General features: G+C 54.0%; 7 protein-coding genes across 7 annotated transcripts; 4 read left to right on the plus strand and 3 right to left on the minus strand.

Moving 5' to 3' along the window:
• Nucleotides 1-1,431: 1,431 nt before the first annotated feature.
• Nucleotides 1,432-2,105, plus strand: JN550_003441 (uncharacterized protein; the record flags this gene model as incomplete). The annotated part of the gene is made up of 3 exons (XM_049314845.1): nt 1,432-1,586; nt 1,703-1,863; nt 1,933-2,105. The coding sequence occupies 3 exons, from the start codon at nt 1,432-1,434 to the stop codon at nt 2,103-2,105; spliced, it is 489 nt and encodes a 162-aa protein (XP_049174632.1).
• A 1,644-nt stretch (nt 2,106-3,749) lies between these two features.
• Nucleotides 3,750-5,402, minus strand: JN550_003442 (uncharacterized protein; the record flags this gene model as incomplete). Its single annotated transcript, XM_049314846.1, has 3 exons — nt 3,750-4,667; nt 4,733-5,119; nt 5,289-5,402. The coding sequence occupies 3 exons, from the start codon at nt 5,400-5,402 to the stop codon at nt 3,750-3,752; spliced, it is 1,419 nt and encodes a 472-aa protein (XP_049174633.1).
• Nucleotides 5,403-10,776: 5,374 nt separating this feature from the next.
• JN550_003443 (uncharacterized protein) lies at nt 10,777-12,171 on the plus strand (the record flags this gene model as incomplete). The annotated part of the gene is made up of 1 exon (XM_049314847.1): nt 10,777-12,171. The coding sequence occupies one exon, from the start codon at nt 10,777-10,779 to the stop codon at nt 12,169-12,171; it is 1,395 nt and encodes a 464-aa protein (XP_049174634.1).
• Nucleotides 12,172-12,861: 690 nt separating this feature from the next.
• On the minus strand, nt 12,862-13,987 carry JN550_003444 (uncharacterized protein; the record flags this gene model as incomplete). The annotated part of the gene is made up of 4 exons (XM_049314849.1): nt 12,862-13,325; nt 13,422-13,704; nt 13,769-13,787; nt 13,947-13,987. 4 exons carry the CDS (start codon nt 13,985-13,987, stop codon nt 12,862-12,864), a joined length of 807 nt encoding a protein of 268 aa, XP_049174635.1.
• Nucleotides 13,988-15,877: 1,890 nt separating this feature from the next.
• On the plus strand, nt 15,878-16,940 carry JN550_003445 (uncharacterized protein; the record flags this gene model as incomplete). Its single annotated transcript, XM_049314850.1, has 5 exons — nt 15,878-15,942; nt 16,108-16,139; nt 16,197-16,246; nt 16,304-16,308; nt 16,379-16,940. 5 exons carry the CDS (start codon nt 15,878-15,880, stop codon nt 16,938-16,940), a joined length of 714 nt encoding a protein of 237 aa, XP_049174636.1.
• Nucleotides 16,941-17,426: 486 nt separating this feature from the next.
• Nucleotides 17,427-18,218, minus strand: JN550_003446 (uncharacterized protein; the record flags this gene model as incomplete). The annotated part of the gene is made up of 4 exons (XM_049314851.1): nt 17,427-17,491; nt 17,542-17,797; nt 18,066-18,138; nt 18,199-18,218. 4 exons carry the CDS (start codon nt 18,216-18,218, stop codon nt 17,427-17,429), a joined length of 414 nt encoding a protein of 137 aa, XP_049174637.1.
• A 4,186-nt stretch (nt 18,219-22,404) lies between these two features.
• JN550_003447 (uncharacterized protein) lies at nt 22,405-25,250 on the plus strand (the record flags this gene model as incomplete). Its single annotated transcript, XM_049314852.1, has 3 exons — nt 22,405-23,259; nt 23,312-23,372; nt 23,782-25,250. The coding sequence occupies 3 exons, from the start codon at nt 22,405-22,407 to the stop codon at nt 25,248-25,250; spliced, it is 2,385 nt and encodes a 794-aa protein (XP_049174638.1).
• Nucleotides 25,251-25,299: the final 49 nt, after the last annotated feature.

The following is a 25,299-nucleotide window of genomic DNA, read 5'->3' on the forward strand; positions in this document are numbered from 1 at the left end:
ATATCGAATTGCTAAGTAGCTCATGACTTGTCCTGACCGATGATCAGAACCTCAGCCCTGTTGCTGGAAAGCCTTGCTATTTTGGTATTAGCAGACTACGACACCTGCTATTCTCAGACCGGCGCAATATTTGGCCTTTCGTTCCGCTGCAACAACGAGACAACAGGCCATTCGGCATGCTGCCCCGGCAATGCGTACTGCTGGAGCAATGGCGTTTGCTACAGTAACCTTACCACGAGTGACACGGCTGGGTTCTCGGATTACCAGCACTGGGGATGTGCAGATCCGACTGGGAAAGATCCGGCATGCTTCAGCCAGTGCGGAGACTGTGAGTGCCATCATTCCCTAAAGCTAGTGCTGGGAAACACGTTTCTGTGATAGATGGTGTCTAATACATTCTCCTATCCGATCCAGTCAAGCCGAAAAAGAACCTTGGTGTAAGGCCATGCGATGGGATCACTTCGGGCAGTCACTACTGCTGTGACGGCGGTTCTCATGGGCTCTTCTCCTACGCGTGTTGCGACAACGTAACCTCGCTTTTCATCGCCGGGACGGCTCTTCCAACGACGATAACATCATGCCAGGAGGGCCGCCCACAACGAGCTCCATCCTCATAGCGACTCCATCTTCTGCAGGAAACGCAGAAAGCCAATCTGCCGGCCTAGGCAAAAGCGACGATAGTGGTGGGAATACTAGCCACAGCAACGGCACCACAGTCGGCATGGGAGTTGGTCTGGGTGTCGGGCTCCCAGCTGCTGCGATGATGATTGGGGTATTCTGATCCTTTAGTAGGCGATCAAGTCTAGGAAAACCGGACGAAAATGCCAATAGCTCTCATTACGATGCGTCTTACGGAGACCCGTCGCAGTACGCCTCGACCCTCAACTCAAAGGGTTACTATTATCCTTCGCCGCAGGAATCGGCTCAACCGGACATATCCTATGACGTAGCAGTCGAACATCCTGTCCGGGAACTTGACTAAGGTCTTATATAGGCAACGAGTGAACTCTCCAGATACGACGAGTCGTTGACAACACGTTGGATAATGCGAGTTATTTTTCTGGAGTTTATGGTAAACGGTTGATTACGCTGCTGCTGCAACAGTCATTCGTGTTTCTCGAGCGGCCGCGGTGAATCATCGAGTATATGTATTGTCTATTAATCTTCCATATGAAAACACGGGGATGTGGGTGACTAACCAACATTCAGTGGTGTTGCACCAAATCCAAGTCGTAAAACGTACATGTGGCTGCTAACCAACAATTCAAACGGTCCCGTTGTTGGACTGTTTTCACATCCGCCAGCCCCCAAGTGCTGTTTGCGTTTGAACTTCCTTAGGCCATCTCAACTTTACATGGTCCAACATCTTCACTCGGTGCTACTCACACCTGATCCTTCCCTCTGACCTCACTTCACCTCCTGCAAGCCAACATGCATGCTGCCAAAGGACTCCTCGCGCTGCTCTCCGCAGTCGCGGTCACGACCATCGCCGCCACAGACCTGGCCTTCTACGAGGAATGCATCGACTGGCACACCAACGGCAGCTTCCTCATCGGCTTGTGCCCCGGCAAGATTGCTAGATGGTTGTCGGCGTTGGACCTGAACTCGTAAGTCACTCACCTACTCCTGTCACTTCTCACTCACCTACCTCTCTCACTTCTCACTCAGCTCCACGCATGTCCGCTGACCTGTCCGTGATCAGCTGCCTCATGAACGATGACGGCGAGCTCAAGGCCCATGCCAACGGCGACTTCTCCGGCTCCTGCAACGCCACTTACCTCCAGAAGCCGCAGGAAAGCCTCGTCGCCGCGTGCAAGCACCTCAACGACAGCCAGGCCCCCCACCTCAACGAGTTCCTGCTGTGTAAGTAGCCTCGAGAGCTCATCGCTGCATTTGAGAATCCCATCGCTGACAGGCGCTTTCACCCCGTAGCAAACATATACCACGACGGCAAGGGCATGCTGAAGTGCGGCGACAACGCGGGCTGCTACGTCGGCCACGGTCCGGCCTGTCTGGGCTGCGAGAGCACATACATCCGCTCCGACGACACGACCTGCTCGGTCAGCTGGGGAAAGCCCAAGACCACGAGCGCGCCTGGCACATGAGCGAGGCTGCGCATTCTTCGTGGTACCGCTCGGGGTGAACCTGTGGCCTTGAGCGGTGGATACTGGCACGCGACCCATCAAAGTCTGGCCCCGTTCCAGATCTCCGTCGTGCTTTACATGATGAGCAGGCAGTGAGTGTGCTTGCTCCCGACTCCCTGCTTTTATGGTGTCGAAAACAGTTGTAGACAGCAAAGCTTCCAAGCATGCACCCCCGCCTCATTCGGTTACAAGTGACATGAGACTTCCTCGACCTGACTCCTGCCATACCCTCAGAATTGCAATATGTTGGTGTTCACAATATGGCGCCGCCGTACTAAATCATGATTCTGCTCTTCCCAGCCAACTACCTATTTCATCATAAGTAACGAATCTTCGCACCCATGAAATCGGGCTCTGACAGGACTGTGCCCCCGAATTGCTGGAGTATCGTGACGCCGTGGGTTATGAAAATTTGACAGGAACGACTATGTACGAAAAGCGTGTTTTCCTGCAGAAACAATCAGCTGAAGGATAGGCACATCTGCCGGTAATGGAGCTCATCGTGGTCCGCTTGTCGTAAAAATCCGAGGTGGGATGGTGGAAACTTCGAAACCTGATTCTGTGATCCGTGTGATATGTTTTCATCAGCTCATATGCGGAGCAGGAAGCCTCTACCCTATTTGTGTTCCTGGAGCATGGCACGTCTCTGAAGCTGCCACTTCAACCGAATCTTCGAGGTCCTAAATTGGCCGTGATGTCCATCAAAGACACTGCAGAGCCTTGTGGCATATGAAAAGGGGAAAATGACTACTGGCACTCCGATTGGCCATGACAACTCAACCAGTAAAAATTTCATGTCCGCATTGCTATATAGCATTCATTCGTGGGTCCTTATCATTGTCCATCATACCCTTCCATGGCCGCAGTGGTTGATGCACAACTATATCCGTGCGTGATCCGATCTGGAGCAGAATGCAAAAGAAAAGACAGAGAAAAAAGAAGAAATGAACCATGTCAACCATACTCCCACGTACCGGCACGCATTCCGAACGTGCAAAATTTCCCTTATATCAGTCAGAGCCCCTGGAAACGGAGAACAGATGACTGGCTGCAAAAAATAAAACAACGCCTTACAACCTGTCCGTTTTGAACTCCCTATACCCTGGTGCCGTAGAATGGTCTTGAAAACGCAGTCTAAAATGGCGTGAAAATCGACGCCCAGAAAATGAAAGATTCGAAGAGAAGAAAGGAAAAAAGAAGGTGTGTCGTACTGTAGATGATCCACAGTCGTGCCCATGGTCAGTCAGACAGGGTTTATAAAAAATAAAGCCATTCCATGGCAGCCAGGTGTCTGCCAACGCCGTTAGGCAAGTGATGCCGATGTTTGTTCTCTCTAATAAATCCAGTTCCAGCCTCCCCAGCATTTGGTTCAACGTGCGTAATTTCGCAAGCTCGTCGATCTGTCGGGCATCTTCACCAACATTGGGGGCAGGCCACAGACTGTAAGACCTGCCCGAACCATGATGCCTGATATGATTGAGATTTTTCGCCTTTCATCTGATCCTCCAGGGCTCGAGACTATGATATAGCCTGTAGCAAGGGGTCCAAATAACGAATGACGTTCAATCGTTCGATCGAGACGGCACGTTGTGCTGGGGCGAGTTCTCATCGAATGTCTAATTGGAAAGGCTTGAACCGGCCACCAATAGTGGCACAGCGTGGGCATTTCCTGCGTGCCCCTTGCTCCTCCATCAGTATGTTCACGCATTCTCGGCAGAGCCCGCATATGCACTCGGTACATGCGTAGGACTCTCTCAGTTTGGAGCTCTTCTGGCAGGCAGCGCAGTAGATATGCACTTCCTGGGAAGAGTAGCTCGGAGAAGAGTCGGAGAGGCCGGCCGCGCCAATGTGGAAGTTCTCACCACTCTCACCACTTTCCACGGACGGGAACGGTTCAGGCATTTCTTGAGCAAACGAGGGGGGTGTGAGGGCTTGCTGCAGCGGAGATGCTTGGTAGCCTTGAAAGCTGTGGTGGTTATTGTGGGGGAAAGGGGGCAGTGAGGCCCGATGGATGGATATGGGAGATTGAGGGACCTGATATGTTAGTCTGGCAGGGTCGATCCCGAACGAGCCGAGACTCACAGGAGTTCTGTCATCCTCTATATCCTCCGTGGCAGATGCAGCAGCGTCTATCAGATCCTCCCAGCGCTTGCCATAGTCCATGGACGGTTCGACAGACTGAGCTTTGCGATCAGGACCTCCAGGCTTCAAACGGTCATCATTCTGGATCCTCCGAAGCCAATCCGCGGCGGTTCCACGAGATTTTTGCTTCTTGTGGCCCGGCTTGGTCACAGACTGCTTTCGACGCCTGTTTGGCCCGAGCGGGCGTTGTATGGGAGGGAGTGTTGAGGAGCGGCCCGGGGGCGAGTTAGATAGAATAGACGGCAGCAGATCTCGTTGCTGGTGCGGTTGTCTACCGGCGTTCATGGCAGGGTAGGGTTCACTCGTCGGTTCGAGGTGGATCGGCGGGAGTTCAATGGTGCTCCGAGGAATTCGAGGGCCGTCTGTGTCCGAATGCCAGTCCTATCAAGGTACAGTTAGCCATCAGACTGCTCTATTAAGTGTGTGGTTGATTTTGGTGGAGTTACTTCGCCAGATTCCCATCCTCTATCATTGTGAGCCTGCCCGAGCTGGGCAAGAGCGGCAGCAGCGCTTTCGGTTGGCAGCATGGCGCCGCCGGCAAAGTCGGCCAGATTTCTCGGCGTGTCGGGGGCACTCGAGTCGTCTCGGAAATATCCATGGTTCACCTGCTGGTAGCCTCTGCCCGGGCCAATGGCACTCTGCACGACATGGTTTGTAAGGGGTGGTGCCCCATTGTTCTGGGGCTGGGGTTGGTTCTGTTGTAGTTGAGATCGATCTTGGGGTGGGGTATTAATCATGAGCAGGAAACTCTCTTCGGTGGCAGGGAGTTTCGCGATGTAGTGTTCCGGGTGTGCTCGACGGATATGCTCCTGCATGGAGCGATATCTCTTTTCCTATTTGTAGAGGAGGTCATATTAGAGACTGCGGCGATGAAGTGCGATAAGAGAAGCTCCCGAGGTTAGGTCATAGCTTGCCAGAGCTGGAAGCTGAAAGCTGTCGGCCAAGACACAAAATAACGAGGGGAAATGCAGGCAATACACTGAGCAAAAGAGAGAGACTCACGCCGATGCAGCGCTTGCGACAACTCGAGCCATCTTGGTTCCGCAGCGGACAGACGACCTCGTTGTTGGTGTCGGTGATGGAGAAGGACGACGTAAGGGACGACCTGGGCGGCATCTTGGTCGAGACGACTGTCGCAGTCGCAGTCGCAGTCGCAGTCGTAGTCGTAGTTGTAGTCGTAGTCCTACGGCGGTCCTAATCCCAAGTCCTGGTCGTGGTTCCAATGTCGTCAAAAGGTCAGCCAAACCCCACCATGCGCTGGTCGAAGTCGAGGCGGGGGTTCGTGAGGCGATAAGCGTAGTGGGATGGCGATTGGGATGGATTGCAGTCGACAGTCGTTCCTGAGGGCTGGTGAGGGTTTGGCATTTGACTTTCTCCTCCGAGGCTGGGCTGATGCTCGCGGGCGTGCGGGACAGGGAATTCGAGAGGCAAAAGGGAGACGGTTGCGCAGGATGCAGCAGCTCGCAAGCTCCCAAGCAGGTGTTACAAGAGGTGTTTCGAAGAACGTGGGTGGTGGTGGACGGAGGGGGATGGAGGGAAGATTAGTGAATGCCCAGGGGGGAATGGGGGGGTTTGGGCAGCCGGATTACAGGCAGGAGGATGGAAGGACTGGAGGGGACTGGAGGGGACTGGAGGAGCTGGGCGGGTGACGGCGAGCTGCCCATACGAAGTGACCATTGGAAGTACGCAGTACGATTGGATGGCAGTAATTACTTGAGGTACCCAGAAGTTGCTGTCAAAGGGCGACTCGGGCGAGCGAGGTACATGCCTCCCAGTCAATGCCCGCAACCAGCGAATCGAAATCGGCGCGTGGGAGTGGACGTGGACGTGGACGTAGCCGTGGCCGTGGCCGTGGGCGTCGAGGTTCCAGCCCGTCAGTAAGAACCTGGGAACAAGGACCGCCTTCTTGTCATGACCCAAAGTTAACTAGGTACTTGTCACGGCAGTGGTTAGCTGGGTACCAGCCGCAGCAGCAACACCACGCACACACACATCCACCGGGCCAAGCTCGCCTTGTCAGAGGGACGACGAGCCAGCTTATCGGGTGTGGGCTGCTTCCTTCGGGTGCTTGAGGCTACAGTAGACGACCGAAGACAGCATGTGCAGGTTGTATTGATACGGTCGGTCTGTCCGCCAGCAAACGACAAGCCAGCACTACTTCTACATGCCAGCCCTTCTCGCGGTGCGGCGCTACGCCGGCTTGCGAGTGAGTATAATATGAGGACCTCGCAGATGGCCAGCCCGGGATTTCCAGGGGAGCCCCTCCAGCCCCCAGGTCATGGCGAGCGCCAGGGTTTCGTGGGACCTTTGGGACATGCCCAACAACTACCTAGCATGGACAGAGGCCGCAGCGGCAAAATCCACTTGAGGGATACCAACAGACGGCCTCCCATTGGCCCGCCGCCCTGACTTACACGACCAGCTTCCTTTCTGACTCGATCGAGGATCGGCTGAGGGGGATCAGGGCTGGTCGGGGTGGGGTGCCAGAAGGGGGGGGCCCGTGGAGGGGAGGGCAGCAGCTTCAAGACGACTGAAGGAGAAATGAGCCCCGAGGCAAGGCCTGTCTTGGGCGCGGCTCATCAGGTCCAAAAATGGCGTCGGATCAATGCATGCAGCATCCAAATTCACGGCTCCAGCCTTCTGGCTTCTCTTTGGGGAAGTGAGCTTCAAAAGCTTCGAGCTCTGAGCTTAGCTCAGCTCAGCTTAGCGTTGCTTGCGTAGCTGTCAGCAGATCTCAAATCCTGCCGCAAATTTACCTGTTAGAGCCGTGAACGCGGCCCCCGCGTTTCCAAGATAAATCAGCTGCCCGCCAGATACGACACATTGATAGCGCACGCCACCGCCAATCAGCGACACCAGCACCGCACAAGCAGGACAAGCGGCAGGGAAAAGGGTCTTCGCCAGGTCCCAAGGCAGACCCGGGCTCCTTGGGCGAGGGGCTGGCTGCAAGCAGCTAACTTGTTGGACCCCACTCTCCTCTCTGTCACAACATTTCAGAGACTGGGCATTGGTTGGTGTTGACTCCCTCCTTCTCGGGCGAGAGGGAAACGAAAGCTTTGCATGGAAGGCGCTGACGAAGGCTTGTGAGCCGGCGGGGCACCCGCTGAACCCTTGTTAAATTGAATTATTCTTCACATGCCCCTGCTGGCGAGTCAAGGTTGTCCCGCCGGCGTGGATGAATGTCCTGCCTTGTTTGAGTAAAAGGCCTTGGCGTCAGTGGGCTCCGGCTAGGAAGCCATGGCTACAAGTATTGCAACCTTGCACAATTCGGAACGGCTCGAAGATAATTACCCAAGCCGGGGCAGTTTGGTTGCGAGGAATATGCCCCGAGGAATTGCAAAGGTCAGGTCGGATTACGCACCTGCACGACCCATTTGCAAGTTGCTGCGGTCTACTGTGTACCAAACTCTGCCCAAGCTATTATTAGCGGGGCGGCCGACCCGAAAGTCTGAACACTATCAACTTAGATGCTTGGTAGGCAATGAGATACTGCAGAGTTTACGGTATGAAATGATCTGTAAACGTAGTGTCTACAACGACTGAGCTGCCGTGGTGCTAGGGCCAGGGCCAGGGATAGCATGAGAGACCGTCTGGTTGATAACACTGGAGTAGTCACCCGACACGCAAAATAAGACCATCATCTTGCGCCTGTCAACGACTATCGGCATCTCCTTAGATCGAGGTTGCTCAGTAGCATCATGCTCTAGTTACCCACTCAGCAACAAGCCAGGACTTAGTCATAGCGCCGATGCAAAATACTGTGTCACGCAAGATTGTAGCATTAACTCCACTGTTAGGACAGAATCAGCAAGATGTTGCCTTTGTAATGCCTAAAGGACTCAGAAGACACTGAATTGCTGGCCAATTACAGCAACAGGGTCCAGCATTCGGGTAACGTAGCAAAGTCATGGGGCTAATGCCGTACATGTAGTAGTCATGAAGAATCGAAATAATGGGCCGCCGCGCGAGGCGGGGAGACTACTGCAATGCTTCGTTGCGCTAGGCTTGGGCTTTGCCGACGGCCACGCGAGACTAGGAATATCTCTTGGAAATTTTGTCGGCATCCTGGTTTGTTCGAAAAATTTTCAGACCCAGCATCTTGCTCACTCAGGACAGGCAATCAAGGCGCTGGTCAGGGTTCCCAAGCAAGGTACTGGGATGCCTTCACGAAAAGTCCCTGTTCATTACGTACAGCTAAGGGAGCTATGGCAAGCTTCAGTCGAGCTTTGGCCGTTGTCGATAAGAGCTCAATCGATAATACCGGCCTAAGGTGGTTGGGCGATTGGCGAATCCTCGTCCCTTTGCCCCTCATTTTCAGGGTCCAAAAAAATGAAGAGTGACTCCACCGACGATAACGAAGCTCTTTACCAAGCTTGGGGAGCTCCTTATCGATAGATCGGTTGTGTCCAGAGAACGAATCGTATTGAGTGCTTCCTGGGTGGAAATGAACCAAGTGCGTTGTCTTAGCATCCGAAAGGTTATTAACCTTTCGGATGCTTCTTTCGAAGAGATTATGACCCTCTATCTTGAAACTGCTACAACGGGCCTCGTCACGTTTGCATAGGACTATAAGGCAAGCGATGTAGGACTGACAGGTTGGAGAGCTGACGTTTTGCGAGTTGGAGAAACCCTGGCCATGACCCTGGCCATGAAGACCGTTCCGTTCAAGTGGTTGCATTTGGCCATTGCTATTGAGCCATCGGTGCGAGTATTTTGTTTTCACCTACGTCAAACCTCGTGGTTATGGCCTGATCACTGCACAGAAAAGAGTGGATTACTTTCAGTAGGCATGGATTATTTCTCAAGCATCGAACCCCCAGAGTGCATTGCCTCGCAGGTGGTTTTGCTCGTCAAGGAGAACAGCAGTGGCCACAAGTTTGAATCTACCTGACCAGCTGCCTTAGCGAAGAAGGGATCTTCTCGACTTATCTTGGAATTAGTCACGATCCAGAATATTTTACGCGACTCTAGGTCGCTTCCACAACTCCTGAGTGAATGTTGGGCTCATTAGCGAAGAGAACAATGCCTGTGGTGGTTGTGAAGATTGTGTACCATACGTGTGGCGTTAGTGATACCTAGCATGCACTTCCTTTTCGCCACGCAATACTCTGCATGCTTGACGTCTCGACACGGTTCAGCTACTTGCGCTCAACGTTGTAGATTAAGATGAATCGTCCTGAATATACCCGTAGGCCAGTATAATTCCCGCTCTGAACTCAGCATGCTCTGCAAGTCACTAGAGCAAGTCGAAAGGATCAAGGTACAGGTATCGATGCGCCATATCGTCTCTTGCGCACACTCCCAATAAATGCCACCAGACGAGAACAAGTCTCGTTGTAGCACGGGTTGTGATACCAGCATGACGCAATTTGTATTTGAATCGGCGGTGCAGCATCAGCTGGTATGGACTTGTTTCGTGCTTCCCTTCGCGTCCTATAACATTATGTGCTTGTACGTAGTGGGTCGTATGTGTATCATTTTCGAACAAATCCTATCTCAGAAGTAAATCGATCTCCAAAAAGCTAAAGACAGGTGGGTAAGGCTCAATCGCCGTCCGATGCTGTTTTCGCGGAATCGTATATTTCTAGAAGAAAAGACATGAGATGTTACACAACGTCATCTTATTGGCCGCCGGCATGCGACCCTGGCACCTATCAAAGCTCGTAATTGGAATATTCCACGCCGAGCTGAAGTCCAGCGAGACTGACTATTTGCTGGTCTTGGCTGACCTCGCAGCTGAATCAGGTAAAGGCAGACCTTCAAGGCCCTGAAGGGCACTAAATAAATTGCCCGTTTCAAGCCACGGGACGCGTCAATGCCCCGTCCCCATCTTCCCCAGCGAAGCAGCAGTCGGATGGACGAATCACGGGCCTCCAGGCACAGCCTCTCCCTCAAAACGTCTTGTCTAGCCGGCATTGCTGGAAGCCGGCGTCAATTCAACTTGGCAGCAGCGCACGCTTGCCTCGCGTCAACTTTCCCCAGCTTGAAACATCAGGCCAAACGAAGCATCGCTTCCCGCAAGATGGCGTCCGGCTGGCACGGATCTGGACCTGCTTGGTCGGATGGGCCAAGATGTGGCCAAGATCGAGGATCTGTCGGCGAATTGTCACAAGTGTGCGCTTCACTGCTCGCAGATCATGTTGGACGTGAGCAACGTCAATCACTCTATGGACCGTGACACCCATTTCCTCCTACCTCACACAACGAACGACTCGTACGCCCATCGTACGTTCATGTCAAGACTCTGTCACCCTGTTCTCTCCTTTCTTGGTAGTCTCCTGCGTCAATCATCCAAGGTATCACATCAGGGCCAAGGACGCACTACCAAGCTAGACGTCACGACTCAAACGGACGATTACGCGTTCGCTGCTCTTCAGAAAGCGTCTAGAAGAGTCATTATCTACCGATGCAAATAGCCTCTATATCGGTCCTCTCATCGTGAGAGCGGGAAGAACTCCCAGAAGCACGTTCGCCTTAACTTTTCGTCGACATGGCGCTTACCGTCAAGCATCTCAACTCCGATGCCTCATTCATGCTCACATTCGAGCCTGTGTATGCAGATCCCATCCGGGGTCCCGCCACGGTACCTCAACCTTTCACAGTTCTACTAGATCCATGGATCACAGGGCCATCCAAGATTTTCCACTCCAGAATATCCATCTCGACCCATAAACATGCTCCATGCGTATCCTCGCTCTCTCAGCTCCCGGAGCCGGACCTGGTGATTATTAGCCAGCACAAGAGCGATCATTGCAATGAGGCTACACTGCGCCAACTGCCGGCCACTGGTACCAAGACGTTGATCCTAGCTGAGCCCGCCTCGGCCCGTTTAATAAGGAGCTGGAAGTACTTCGACCGGGACAAGATCCGGGTTATCGAGAAGTGGGAAGACCCGCGGCTGGCCGGCAAACCTGGAGCGCTCCGGATCCCAGTACCGCCTGTGACGCCGGGTGGCCAGATGGGCGAGGTCACCGTATCCTGGATACCCCAGAAGCGAGACATTGCCGGCCTCCATGGCGCCATCGGCATTACGTACCGGCCGCCTCCTACACACGCACTAACAAACTGGATAGCCGCTTCGTCCGTCCTTACGCCGCCTGCGACGCCGGTATCAAGCAAAGTGCCGGCTCCGTATGCGATGCCTCCAGCAGCGTCAACAACAGATGTTCATCTCCTGCCGGCGAGCCCACCAGTCTCGCCACATTCGCTGCGCTCGGTGCAGTCCGCATCGACGCTCCTGCCGTCTCCTACACAGCTCGGCTACCCATCTACCTTTAGCCGAAGCATGACACCGCGGCCGCCGACAGCTTCCTCGGGCTCCCGCCCTATCTCTGTGGTCTTTTCTCCACATGGAATCTCATACTCGCACCTTGCACCCTGGGCAACGAGTCATCTAGTATCGGAGGCCGCCCTCCCCCTAACGGCGCTGTTGCATTGCATGGATAGTATAACTAATCCCTGGTGGCTCGGCGGGAACATCTGCTCTGGGACACTGACGGGCGCGGAGATTGCCAATAAGCTCGGCGCACGGTGCTGGGTTAGTGCACACGATGGTGAGAAGGAGGTCCGCGGGTTGGCTACACAGTTGCTCAAGGTGAAGCAATGGCGGCGCGAGGAAATTGTCGGACTCGTGAGCCCCAGTTCCCGCGCCGAGTTCGATTCACGGGGCAGGGGGGAACTTAGGAAGGGTTTGGGCTCAGTGAGAGAGGCCGGAACCGAGGTGCTGAGACTGGGGTGTGGTGATGAGGTTGTAGTAACGGGCGATGGCACGGTGCTGTCTTCTACCGGACAAGAGGCTGGCCTTCAGAGAAAGGGGACGAAGATCGGAGACATACGCCCACACGTATTGGACGACACAACGCTACGGAGCGCGACGGTCAGTTGAGACGAAACTCGAAAAATTTGTCAAGATGCGCTTTCAGGAACTAGCGCAGGGGCTGTTCGCGATGTTTAGGAGTTTGATGGTATTTTTCCACGAGTTTGGCACTGGTATCGCGGAAGGCTACCCCGAGGACGAATTCTTTTGGCACAACAATTTTGCATTCAGCGTTCATGGAGGAAACGGCATTGGTACAGGAAACGATTAGCGAGCGTATGGGATTGGATATGATACCACAACGGCAAGAGGACTTTATGCCCATCTGTTTTAATGACACAAATCAGGGTTATTTCGAGACATTTGCCTTCGATCGAGAGTGTGTGAATATGCTCTGCAGCTTATTGATGTCCCTTGGTAGCAGAGTAGGCACATTCACAGATATGGGATATAGACGGAACGAGATGTGGCACAGGGTATCTATTGAATTTGTTCTGTCAAATCCATCATGTATACGGGTGCCCTCAGGATCGGTCGCTCCACGAAACAAGATGGTGCTCCTCCCCGTCCGCGTAAATTCGAGGGTCGAATTGCGCTTCATAATGAAAACACCTCGAGACAAGGGCTATGCAAATTGCACATTCTGGCATGAACCGGCACCCTTCGTAGTTCGCACCTGCACCCTTTGCGGTACAAGCCATGATCCATACCTTCTCACCGTCCTTATATAGTACCTCTATACAGGCCGCGAGACAGCACTCACTTCAGCTGCTTCAGAATCTCCTCGAGGAAATCCTCGAAGCTGAGGGTGATGTAGCCGTCGCGGTCCTCGTCGTATTTCTTGAAGACGTCGGTCATGCGCTTCAGGCTGATGCAGGCCTGGACGAACAGGTCGAAGCTCATGACGCCCTCGTTGCGCTTGTCGTAGGTGTCGAAGAGCAGGTTGACGAAGCGCGGGGACAGGCGGTAGCGGAAGGCGATGAGGGCGTCGCTGAACTCGTCCGGGCTGATGTTGCCGGAGCGGTCCTTGTCGAAGCGGTCGAACAGCGTCCGCCACGACGCCAGGAACGACCACAGCCCGCAGAACTCCTGGAATCCGATCGTGCCCGACCGGTCGCTGTCGAACATCCGTATCATCATGCGTACCGTGTGCGGGTCGAACGCCGTCCAGTCGCCGTTGACGAGCGCCGCGCTCAGCTCCTTCTCTGAAAGCTGCCCGGTGCCTAGAACCCAGTGGGACGATTTGTTAGCTACCAAGACCGCCCGACATACCGTCTGCCTTTTGCGGCTCGGTCACAGCTCGATCGTGGCGCACTCACCATCCTTGTCGACGGCTCGGAACAGTGGAAGCAGCGTCGGGTCAGAGCCGTCTTGCGGGGCAGGGGAAGGCGGCGGGCGGCTGCTCGGTGGCGGACGGTTGTGCGCAGTCGGGCGCGGTCCTGATGCCGGGGGCGGCGGCGACATGGGCGACGTGCCTGGGTAGTTCTGCTGAGCGGGCGACAGTCGTCGCGGGTCCGAGTTGCGATGAGGGGCGCTCTGCTGAGGGAGCGGGGGCGGCGGCTTGCTGTTGTATCTGGATGAGGAGGCCGGGGCGCCGCCCTTCTGGAAGCGCATGCTGCGTTAGCTGATGCTACAGAACGACGATGAGATGTGAGGGAGCGCATACTGGCTCGGGCTCTGCGAACCTGCGAACCGGCAAATGTCAGTATGAGAACCAAGTCATGAGAGTACCGTAGAGTACAGCGACGGTCAGCGTGAGCACTGACTGCAGCACCCGGCCGAGGCCAGTGGTCACAGTGTAGTGGCTTTGACCTCGTGAACAGGTAGGTGGTGGGGGAACTCACCTGGGCAGCTCGTCTGGGTTGTAAGATCGGTTGTAGGCCATTTTAGCTCTATAGTGGTGTGAAAGAGGGAGAAGGCGCGGAAGAAGGATGAGTCGCGGCCAGAGATTGCTTGGTCGAGGCGATGTCTAAATATGAGACTCCTCGTGACACCAAGCTGCTGATGGATTTCCGTTCGTCGCGAAAGCGGGTTCAAACAAAGAAGTTGGGAAGAGATCAGCCGCAAGGGTGGGATTCCGATGGAGGGGTGAGCGGGGTGACCCTTGATATGAGGGACCTTGAGTCTTATAGTAGTAGTACGTGCTGCGGGTTGAGGCTCAACAGCTAGCTGAAGCCAAGAATGATTGCTTTTTTATGAGAAGCTGGCAAGTCCGAATTAGTCGAGGCTGACGAGACCTTTTGGCAGATTTCCCTTCCGACGCCCTCGTACATCAATCACGCGGTTGCAGCCTCGGGTGGATTTCTACAGCACTACTACACCCGACCAACGTACATGAAGAGCTGGGCGCCAAAAGGTCTCCCAGCTCGAGGTCTTCCTCCACTGGATGACGCTACTTGGTGCACAGCGTGGGGCACTGATGAGGCAGTACAACGCAAATCAGGGGACGGCCTTGCCCTCCGCCGGTTTCCCGTCTAATTAGGGGGCCCGGGATGATATCCGCTACTCATGAGGCGGTGCAAACGCACTGGGCCCGACAATTCAGAGTACCTATGTAGTGCCTATCAACCAACCTAGGTAGGTTGGCTTGCGCGGTCAGTCGTTGATTGCGTCGCGGCATATGGGATGTTAGCGTTCAGGTTGGGTGTCAATGTAAACGGCTCCGATCAGCCGGCCTAGCTGACCCGAATCCCTCACCGAGCAGAGGCACTGCTCCCAAGACAGTCAGGACGCGAATGCGAAGCGACGAGACGGTCCTCTCTGTTCCTCGAGGGCTGTGATCTTTCAGCTCCAGACCGACATGTGTTTCAAGCGAACACCATATCGTATGCTCTTCGGCCGGGCTCTTGATGTTGATGCTGCTGAAAGCTGTGTGCCTGGCTGCCTGCGCGTTCCGTACGACAAGGCCGACAAAGGGCGAGCTGCAGGCACGCTGATAACTGTTAAGGCGGTTTTGCCGAGGGAGAAGAGTCTGTGACCTTGCTCGAATCGCTGGTTGGTTACAATCTTGAACCTCATCAACACGTAGCTTCTCCTACATGATCTGATCATTCAATGCGTATATAGATGGCGCGTGTCATACAAGGCCGGTAGCTGCTTGTTTATCAAGTGATAGACTCGATCAAGAATAATTCTGTTTTAGGTAGTCTGCGTGATTCAAGTATAAGTCTACCTTTCAAGCTGTCGCTGGCAGTGTCTGAGGGGGCTGTAGAAGAAGGTCGATAAACCCCACGGTGGCGGCAAGTCGTTTCAGCAGGGGACTCGGAAGTTTGGAAATTGTGTCTCTCAGCTCCTGCATCGCTATGGTAGACCTGATAGGCGTTCGTTCATCCGTTGGTGTCTTGTCGTGTTCCGGCAAATCAGCCGCACCGGACATCATGATGCGCTATGAACAAGCACGCTTTGAAATTGACGACTTAAAACTTGGTGCAGTTGAATGCCCTGAATGACGATTCATTGCAGCCGCTGAGGACACTGTTATGTACCCTGATCTCCAGGCAACTTACCCGCAAAAATGCAGGGCGCTTGCGTGCTACACAAGCGCGCTTAGGTGATCCCAGGGCCCGGTTCGGAGCCAGGTGACAGCACAGCAAAGCCGGCCTGCCGTCTTGGCAGCGCAATAATTGCGGCTTGATATAGACAACGTTCCCTCGCGACCCATCTAACTCTTGAGTCTAATGAGACGTCCTGGAAGTTGCCATAACCGGATCCTGGACGCTTTATTCCCGCGGCAAAGCAATAACCCCAGGCAACAAGCTCGATTCTGCGCAGCACCATGGCTGCCGTCAATGGGGAGATGGCATCAGCGGGAGCGGATGAGTTCTGGTTATTTGGCTATGGGTTTGTCTCTCTTATCTCTCCTCTACGCTTTAAATGCTCGACAACCTGGCAGATATGTATATTCAGCCATGCCATAAGACTTCTCAGACGGGTGCCGCAAGAGTCTTCGGTATCCTCGGGAAAGCCTAGAAGACACACATGTGCGACTAACTTTTTTCTGTGTAGGAGCTTGATATGGAAACCTCCGCCTCACTTTGGTAAGTAGAATTCCTACGTCATTTCAAGGCACGGGTTCAAGTTCTAACGTCTGAAAGATCGTAGGGTCCCGGGCTGGGTTACTGGGTACGTAAGACGGTTCTGGCAGGTAAGTTCAAGCTCCCATGCTTACGACCGCATAACAATTACTAATGTTACCACACAGGCAAGGTAAACATGCTCATCCACTTCACCTATAGGTGCACCATGAGGCCACAGCCCAAACTGATACCACTCACAGCCAGGACCACCGCGGAACACCCGAAGCTCCGGGCCGTGTTGTGACCCTTATCGAGCGCTCGTTCTGGGCTTCTCTGGCCGATGCACATGACAGCGCCCCCGAAAAGGTCTGGGGCACCGCCTACCGCATCGAAGCCTCCCATGTAGCCGAGGTCAAGGAATATCTAGATATCCGGGAGATCAACGGATACACGATACACTATACGCCATTCCATCCCGCCGACGGGTCTCCTTCGATCCGCACGCTGGTCTACATAGGAACACCCGATAACGACCAGTTCACGGGCCCACAGGAGCCGCAGGCATTGGCGGAGCACATCTACCGGAGCGAAGGCCCCAGCGGATTGAACCGCGACTACCTACTTGGGTTGGAAAAGGCCCTGAACGAGCTGAGTCCAGAGAGCGGAGATGCCCATGTGACGGACCTATCAGATCGGCTTAGAGAGATCGAGGCAAAGAGTAAGAAAGGGGAAACCGATATTCAGGAGCCGGTATCGCCCGTTTCGCACGAATTCCGCCGTGTCAGCAGCGTGGATGAGCAGGAAGAAACAGAGAAGGTATAGAGCACAAGACCAGAACGTTTTCAAGTAGAAATGATCGATAGATTTACTCCTCTCCTAGTTTTCCTTATTTGGCTGAACCCCCTCCCCAAAGAAGAAATCCCTCCCTCCTCCCAGTCATCTATGTCATAGAATGGCGTTGTGCCGTCAGAACCTGAGCCGGTACATCATGTTCCCGTCATGATCTCATCCCGTGTCCATCCAAGTCATACCAAATGATTGTATCCTGGTCTCCAGGCCCAGTAACGAAATGTAGGGTTCGGGGCTATAAAGGCAGAATGCCGCCCGGAAGAATGACACCCACGTCACGTCCAACTCCTACTTGACGAGGAACGGAGCTATGGATGGAAGAAGAAAGAAAAACGCAAATAAAGAAGTCGAGGCCTGGGATACGCCTCAGAGTGTGTGGTGTTGAAGTTCGAAGGATTTACCCGCGCCGCATTTTCACGATCTAGCTTAAAGTGATGGAATGCGTCCCGCGAAGCGTGCTCAGTATCGAGGAGGCCCTTGTTGCTGCTGGTCCGGGTAGCCGTAAGGGGGCTGCATTTGGTATCCTGCTATTGTTTAGCATGCTTGTACACGTTCACAGAGGGGATATGCTTACCCTGCGGTGGCGGTGTGCCGTAAGAAGGCTGCGGTGGGTAGCCCCCTCGGCCATAAGCAGGAGCATACATCTGCTGGCCCGGCATCCCGTATCCAGCGGCGGGCTGGGCGCCGTAGGCCATTGGAGACGCGCCATAAGCGGCTCCCGGGAAAGGCGATCCGCCTCGGCCGCCGAACGCAGCGCCGCCCCTCGGTCCCGTGTCGGAGGCTTTGTCAACTCGGATAGTCCGCCCGTCGAATCTGCTCTCCATTAGACCCTGACATTATCAGACGTTGAAAAGGCGCTGCGTTTGCTTACTCAACATTGTTCATTGCAGCAATAGCCTTTTGCGCATGATCCTCCTGGGTGTAGCGAACGAATCCGAACCCCCTGCTTCGGCCGGTGTCACGGTCCTTGACGACAACCTTTGCGATCACAAGTCAGCCACGCATAACTGACACAACGTCTTGTTGGGGCCGCGAGTGCAGAGCGTTCGGTCGGTTGTCCAACGATAGTAGCTGTTCTAGGGGAGAGGATTGACATACCGCTTCTTCAATGGGACCGTACTCTTCAAACTTCTGTCTCAGAGTAGCATCCTCAGTGTGCCAAGCAAGTCCTCTGAGATATTTAATCGTCAGTTGTTATGTCCTTTGAAAATGCCCAGGGGCCTTGACTCACCCGATGAATAGTTTCGACATTGTTACTTGCGTTGTAGATTTCTCAAAGCTACGATCTGCGCGATAAGGGCTCAGCAGATTGTTCACGAATTTGACGTGTTGGAAGTGGATGAGTGCTCGGATGTTGCGGGAGGCATGCGGATTGAATACGCCAGGATGAACCCCCCCGGGAGAGATCTGGTCCACGTCGTCGTCATTTTGGGCAGGGAGGCAAATACATACTCTTGTATGTAGTTCCACGTGTCGAACAAGGCTGCGCAGGGTATAGAACAAAAGTGCGGACAGATAGACAGGCGCAATCGTAAACGGCCGTTAGACAAAATCGATCAACGCGAATGGATAGAGTGATCCGGGCAAATAGCGATATAGGAAGAGGGTAGAGACGAAGGTACAAGTGTTGTTCAAATAGAAGAATCAGCGGGGTTATAAAGCCGGTATGTTAAGTGGCTAGTGAGGTGATGGGCAGTCAGGGTTCAGGGTAGTACCAATGGCGCTCCTTTTCTGTGCCTTTGATAGCTCACTGAAGTCGTGGGTGCCTGACGAGTAGAACGGATCCATGGCTTCGATCCCGTCTGATATTTATGTTCGAAGCTTCCTGTATGAGTTGCGCGATATTCTGCCAATCCATGCCAATGTTGAAGCGTGACTTCATTGTCCTGTATGGATACAATGTGTACTCGGCGTTTGGACTAGCATGAGGGTGCTGCGGGCAGGGTTACTCCTCAAAACAAGCATCAAACAGACAAGGCAAACATTGCCCCAGAAGTACGGTTGAGTAGAGTTCGATAACGTCTCCACTGGCAGCCGAGAGAGGCACAAATCATCAGGGTACTCTGCTCCTTCATTAGAGAAAGACAATTATTGCCGAGTACAAGACGTGCCAAGAAAGGTCTGACGACTTGTAATAGAGAACTCCCGGGCGACCAGGGAGGAACAGGCTCAAACATCATCGTACTCCACATAACCCGTTCAGGGCTTGAGTTTTGGAGAATTATCTGATTAGAAGACACCATTAACTAGCAGTTGACCTCAATTTGGTTCCTTGGCGCTGTGATTTCAGATTAGCAAGGATCTCGGGCCCCTGCTGGTTTAGGGCCTACATGGACATGCTGCCTTCGACGTAGCGTGGCGGTATCCTGGGAGGTATGCCTGTGCCGAGCCTGGTTTCTCCGGATTTGGCTCACCATGGCTTATACTACGTAAACCGCCAGTCATAACTTGCATGATAAGTGCAAAGGCATTGGGCTGAACTTTCTGCCGGTAGTGGCAAAAGGCATCGCTTTCATGCCGGTATGTCGTTCTACTGTGTAGGTGAATCCCATTTGACTTCGGCCCCGGTATGTCGTCGTTGGGTAGTGGGTACTCGGTCGGAACGTGACAGCTCTTTGGGTATTAGTGTGAGGCTTGGCATGCCCGAAAACATGCGCGCAGTGCGGTGTTACCCAGCATCTAACTATCCCACTTCGATTGGCGATCGCTGACATACAGAACCACTGCGACTTGACCGATGTATCTACTGTCCTATGTAATTGGTGTCCCCTGGGAGCCCCCGACATCTGCGAGCAGGGCCTTGACCCACAGACATCCCCAGGGGCATTGCCAGACCCCATTCATGATGGCATGGCTTCTTCGACGATGCGTGAGCACCCCTTGCTGCGGCCGGACGGCCAGATCGGTGCCCCTCCACCCACACCTCGCCAAAACTTCACCAAACTCTCGAGTCTCCGTAGATGAACCTCTGTATCTGGTGGCTTTGTTGGCAAATCGGGAGTGAGCGCGACGCGAGCGGCTCGAGGATCCTGGCCGATGCGAAACCTACAAGGAAGCCTACGCGACGAGCCGCTGTGAGTGGAGGTGAAACGTGGTACAGGAATCTATCATGAACCCAGAATAGAGCCGTTGAAGAAGATCCGCGGGGTATTCTTCGAGGTGAGGGCCGCCCCTGGCTGTCAAATGCAGCTTGTGATACCTGGTCGTGTGGGTCAAGCTGCTAGATCCTAACGGTCGATCCAGGTACTAACCAACTAAATCATGCCGCAGCAGGGCCATATTAGGGGATTAGCCAACCCTCACCGAGTTGGTGACTTATAGCATAGCAAGGCTGCTGCCACCTTCTATGGAGACATACAGGAAATCCCGGATAGTGAACGACCCTCAGCCCTATGCCTCCAGCCGCAAAGTAACGATCTTTCGCACTCTTCCCGCACGTCAGCAAGCTTGCAATCAAGCACCTGCCCTCGTAGACAACCAAACGCCGAAACATCTCTTAGCAAAACTATTTTAGGAAACACCAAGCAATGTACGTGGTCGTTGATCTTCCCGCCAAGGATAGACTTTAGACGGACCACGCGACATGTGTATAATCGAGGCGGGCTAACGGGTAAAATTCGACACACAAGGCGTTCCGAGCCAAAAATGGGCTTGTAGAAGCTAATCATGATACCTTCGCATGGCATCTGCGTATGGCCGATCATCCTGGGCGCGGTCTTGGTATTCAGCATGGTCGATCGGTTGAACAGGCGCAAGGCAGATTTGATTGAGACAAAGGGGGCCAAGCTTTTTGACGCACCCAGCTTGCGGGGAGCATCCCGCATCGCCGAGACCGCGAGCTGGGAGAGCTTTGAAGCTGATGTCAAGAGTTGAAACGCTTCACAGTCGATCAGCCACCAGACTCCATAGTCCCATGGATTTTATCGCAATTTGGGTAGAGAGCCTGGTGCATTTGGAGATCATTCTTGCACTAAAGCCGATCACGCGAGCGAACACGGAAAGATGACAAATAGGAGGAGAGCCCTTCGATTTCAGGTACGCATCGTTCGACCTGCCCTAGAAAGCAATGCAGCGACATGCATCAATGCTGTGTGGCTTTCTCGCAGTTGAATATCGGAGCAAAGGGCGAAGCTTGGGCCAAGGTCACCTGATTCTCAAGCACTGGGAGTGTGAGGGTGGATAGGCCCGGGGAGCAACCCCGGCATTCTCTAACACTTCGAGATTGAAGCTAAGGCGATTCTCGAGAACTGCACGACCTGCAGACAAGAAGCGGCCACTGCGCATCTCCTTGCAGCCTCGGGGGTCACATCGTGCTGAGCTCTGGCGTGCGCTTCGGACCAGAAATGCCATGGATATACAGACCGTCATCCAGCCGTGTACATACATTGTCCACCTTGCCTGAACCTACAGCAACTGCAGAATAGAAATCAGGTCTATACTGCAAGTACCGATCCCTGTAGGACCCGGCATGCAGGAGTCTGTGTGTCAGAACAGAGCCTCACGACAGCCAAGAGACCAAAGCGTGGGCATGTACGGCAAGACTTGCACGGTCACTGAAAGCCCCAGGTCTGTCTATATATAGAGCTAGGGGTGCCAAGTGTGTCAACGCCCGGCCAATAGGGCTGCATGGCGCTGGGGACGCTATCCCAAATAGGACGCCCGCGACGAGCTGCAAGGCCGGACTTACAGTCGCAACTTCGCTGGTCTGGCGGGCAGAGCACGCTGTAGCAACCTGCTTGCGTGTCTTGAGACCACCGCATCAGGTCCACGTTCGAAGCAAAGCGGGCGCCTCCTGAGGGTTGTCATCAAACGCCATCAGGCGTTGAGACTGGACGGAACGCCAATGGGAACCTTATAGCTACACACCAAGCCGGCTCGTCATATCAGTCTGGTTCTTGTTACAACGAGGTGGTTCGCCAACGCAGATCCCCAGCACTGACGGCGGCGCGAGGGGTTCGTCCATTGGGACCGTCATGCTGCAAGATGTGATGATCCCTGGCCTGCCGCAGCCGCCGCCAAGAGTTCCGAGACCCTCGGGGGATTTCCCTATACCACGGCCCACGCCCCACGGGCAGGATTCGGCCAGAGGTTACCAGGGATTGATCGTGGTTCGGCAATAGCCTTTCGGCGCACCTGCCGCCTGGAACGCTAGGCACAGGGGAAGCCACGATCCTGGGTGGCATTTAGCCGCATGTGGAGACGGCATCCCGTCCAGGACCGCCTCGACTTGCCTCGAGTGTGAGCCTGGGCGATCATTCATGTACATGGTTCCCCCCCGTTCCAGCCCTGACAGACTCTTGGGAGCTCTTCACACGTCCGTGGCATCGAGGCCACATACACACACACACCTACAGGAGAGAGACGACAAGTCGCTCTGGTTTGACATGCCAAAGCTTGACGTTGTTTCGACCCCCTCCGTTTCGGCCAGTGCGCAGTGATGGGCCACCGCAAGTCGTCTACAGCTGCCCGTCGCCGTCGTTGGCCTCACCACCACCACCGTCATGACCATGGCCAGGGGACAGTGCACCACGCTCATGATCCCTGTGACGATTCCCATGTGAAACTACGTACGCGCAGGAGGCATCGTGGCCATGCCGCAGAGGGCAACTCGAACCAAGCCACGGCAGGGCCAGCCTGTCTTGGCCTCGTGGAAAGCTGGCTCGCCAGCACCACAGACCTGGACCTCGACTCTAAGGATGGACCCACGGACGCTGCTGCATCTACGGCTGCCCACCGAAGGCGATCACTTCGGGATGGTGCCAAGGTCAGGCCGCCCGAGCTGCAGGACAATCATGCCAGACGACGGCCCCAGCCACTGCTCCTGAGAAGTGACGATACTCGCTCACCCCTGCCCGGGCCCTATCGCGATAATCACAGGCTCCCAGCCAAGAAGCGCCCCATGTCCGATGACAGCTCCCTACTCAGCTTTGACGGGCTCGAGCGAGTCTCCTCCCCCCAAGGTCCACCGCCACTGCAACAACGCGTGCGTGTCAGCCATGAAACTCCTCCAGTCCCCTCACGGGATGTCGTTGATGCAAGTGACGGCCACATGTCGTCGCAGAAATCTGCAACCCCAAAGCATCAAAGCTTTGAAAGAAGACTGCGACACCGGACGAGGCAAGACCGGTACGATACACGGAAACAAAACCCCAAGCCTGCGAAGTCGGAAGGCAAGGCTCAGAGTCAGGTGTCGAGCAGATGGAGGGAGAACGATAGAAGGAGGAATTCGCTGACGGGCAAGAATGTGATGAACAAGTATCACTCCGCTGCAGTGATGAATGATCGCATTACTGTTTGTCGAACTCTGTCGGACCATGATAGCCTCGATATTAATATGTGCTCAGATTCCATACGCTCTCAAGCCAGGGGTTTTCCAGAACGGCCGTGAGGCAGGCTCGAAACCTAGTAAGTGAATATGATAGATATTGCGCAGGCACCTCTAAACGTGGTATAGTCCCAGATCTTTCTTTTTCAGACATGACCTTTCTCCAGGACCGGAGAGACCAGCCCAAGTCAAAACCACTATCTAAAAAAAGGCTGCAGACACTTGAAAAACAAAATAAAGAGGTAGAAGAGGTGTCTTCTTTCTTCTTGCCACCGACGAAATCTGACAATCCCGCTGCCGCTGAGGGGTTCCAACAAAGCAGGCTAGATATCACAGCGGCATCTCATGCCAAGGTGTGCAGGGCAGAAACTCATAGTATCAGCCGGACTGCTTCAAATTCCTCAACGTCAGGGCCTCTTGGTGACAGTGAACATCTCAGGCCACTTCAATCTCAGGGCCAACTAAGTCATACTTCGCACTCCGATCCAGGCGATGCCATTGAAAATTGGCGAAGACCTAGCAATTCAAGCAAGGCGACCTCCTATTTTACCTGGTCAGAGAGTTCTTCGAGACCTCAGTCAGGAAAACCGAGGCAGGAGTCCGTGGATTCTTCAAGTAACGACTACCAAGATAGCCTTACGCCTGACACGATCAGGAGAGCTTTGGTTGATAGTGGAATCTATCACGGCACTGGCATCACTCGATATGATGAGACTGTCAAAGCAACCGGAAGTAGCGAAAAGGCACTCAACCAGAAGCCAAGGTCTGCCTCAAAGCCAGACCCGCTGGCGAACGGTAGCCCAGAGCTTCCTTCCACTTTAGCTGTAAAGATGCAAGACCACAGAAGGGGAGAACTCGATACGGCTAATCACCCATCGTTGAGGGCACGCTGGGAGAATCTCTTGCCAGCCGAATGGCACCTGGAACGTACGGAGCACACCGATGGGATAGCCAATTGGCAGGGAATACAAGAATGTACCTCCAGGCGAGGCAGCATTCAATCTCACACGGGCGCAGATGGAAACAGTCCCAAAGCCATGGCTGACTCGTCAGAGAACAAAGTAAGTCAGCGACAGAGAAGTGCCAAAGAAGCACGAATCCACAATGTAGACAACAGCATTGGTAGGGGGCACACAGTCTCGGAAGATGGGATTTCTATAACATCTCGAGATGCCATGCCACCTCCTCCATTCCCTCCAAACAAACCCACTTCGACCGCCGCCGTAGAAGGAGGGCCGGGATCGCAAACAACCAAATTGACTCTAGAAAATAGTCTTCTCCTTGAGAAGGACACTATTGTAACTAGGTCGCCCGATGTGCGACCGCAAGGCGAGCACAAGTCCGGAGGTGCGCGTGGCCGAGTTGAGAATATTGAAAGCAACGGCAGGGGTTTCCCCTCTGTTCGGACTGCTTCGTGGATCCCGCAGGCACAGACTCCAAGACCTACTGGCTCAATCTGCTGCACCAAAGCCCATAGTTCCGACAACAGTTATGCGCCTTTTGCGAATTCATTTGTCGGGAGTTCATCGCGAGACGCCGTAAGCCATGCTCATAGAAGCCCGGACATGGAAGAGATTGCAGACTACATCCTGAGAATAGAGCGTGAGATGCAAGATCAGTCATCAGAAACTGACGCAGAAGGTGTTGAGAGTCCAATTCAGCTCTCTGAAAAGCTTCAACCATCGCAGCATCTCTTCGATGAGCCATCCGTCGTTCAGGAGCCGCCTGTAGATACTGCGGCCGGCCAGGAATCGATCATGAATGGCTGTCCGAACTGGAATGGATGTGAGTATCAACTGGAAGGTTTCAAAGACGATCGGACGAATTACATTTACGAAATCGGTGGCAATGATGTTCCGAGAACGATATGTCAACAATTTGAGGATACTCCTGAACTCGAGGCGGAGAAGTCTGAAATGTCGTCGTTTTGGCGCCCAAACCAACTTATGCGATTTTGACGCGTGTGGTGAAGACCTGAGGAGTTGTACGGTTTACAGGCTGTTAGAA

This window comes from Neoarthrinium moseri (assembly GCF_022829205.1).
Source record: "Neoarthrinium moseri strain CBS 164.80 chromosome Unknown scaffold8_Wmoseri_CBS_16480, whole genome shotgun sequence".
In the NCBI taxonomy this organism is placed as follows: domain Eukaryota; kingdom Fungi; phylum Ascomycota; class Sordariomycetes; order Amphisphaeriales; family Apiosporaceae; genus Neoarthrinium; species Neoarthrinium moseri.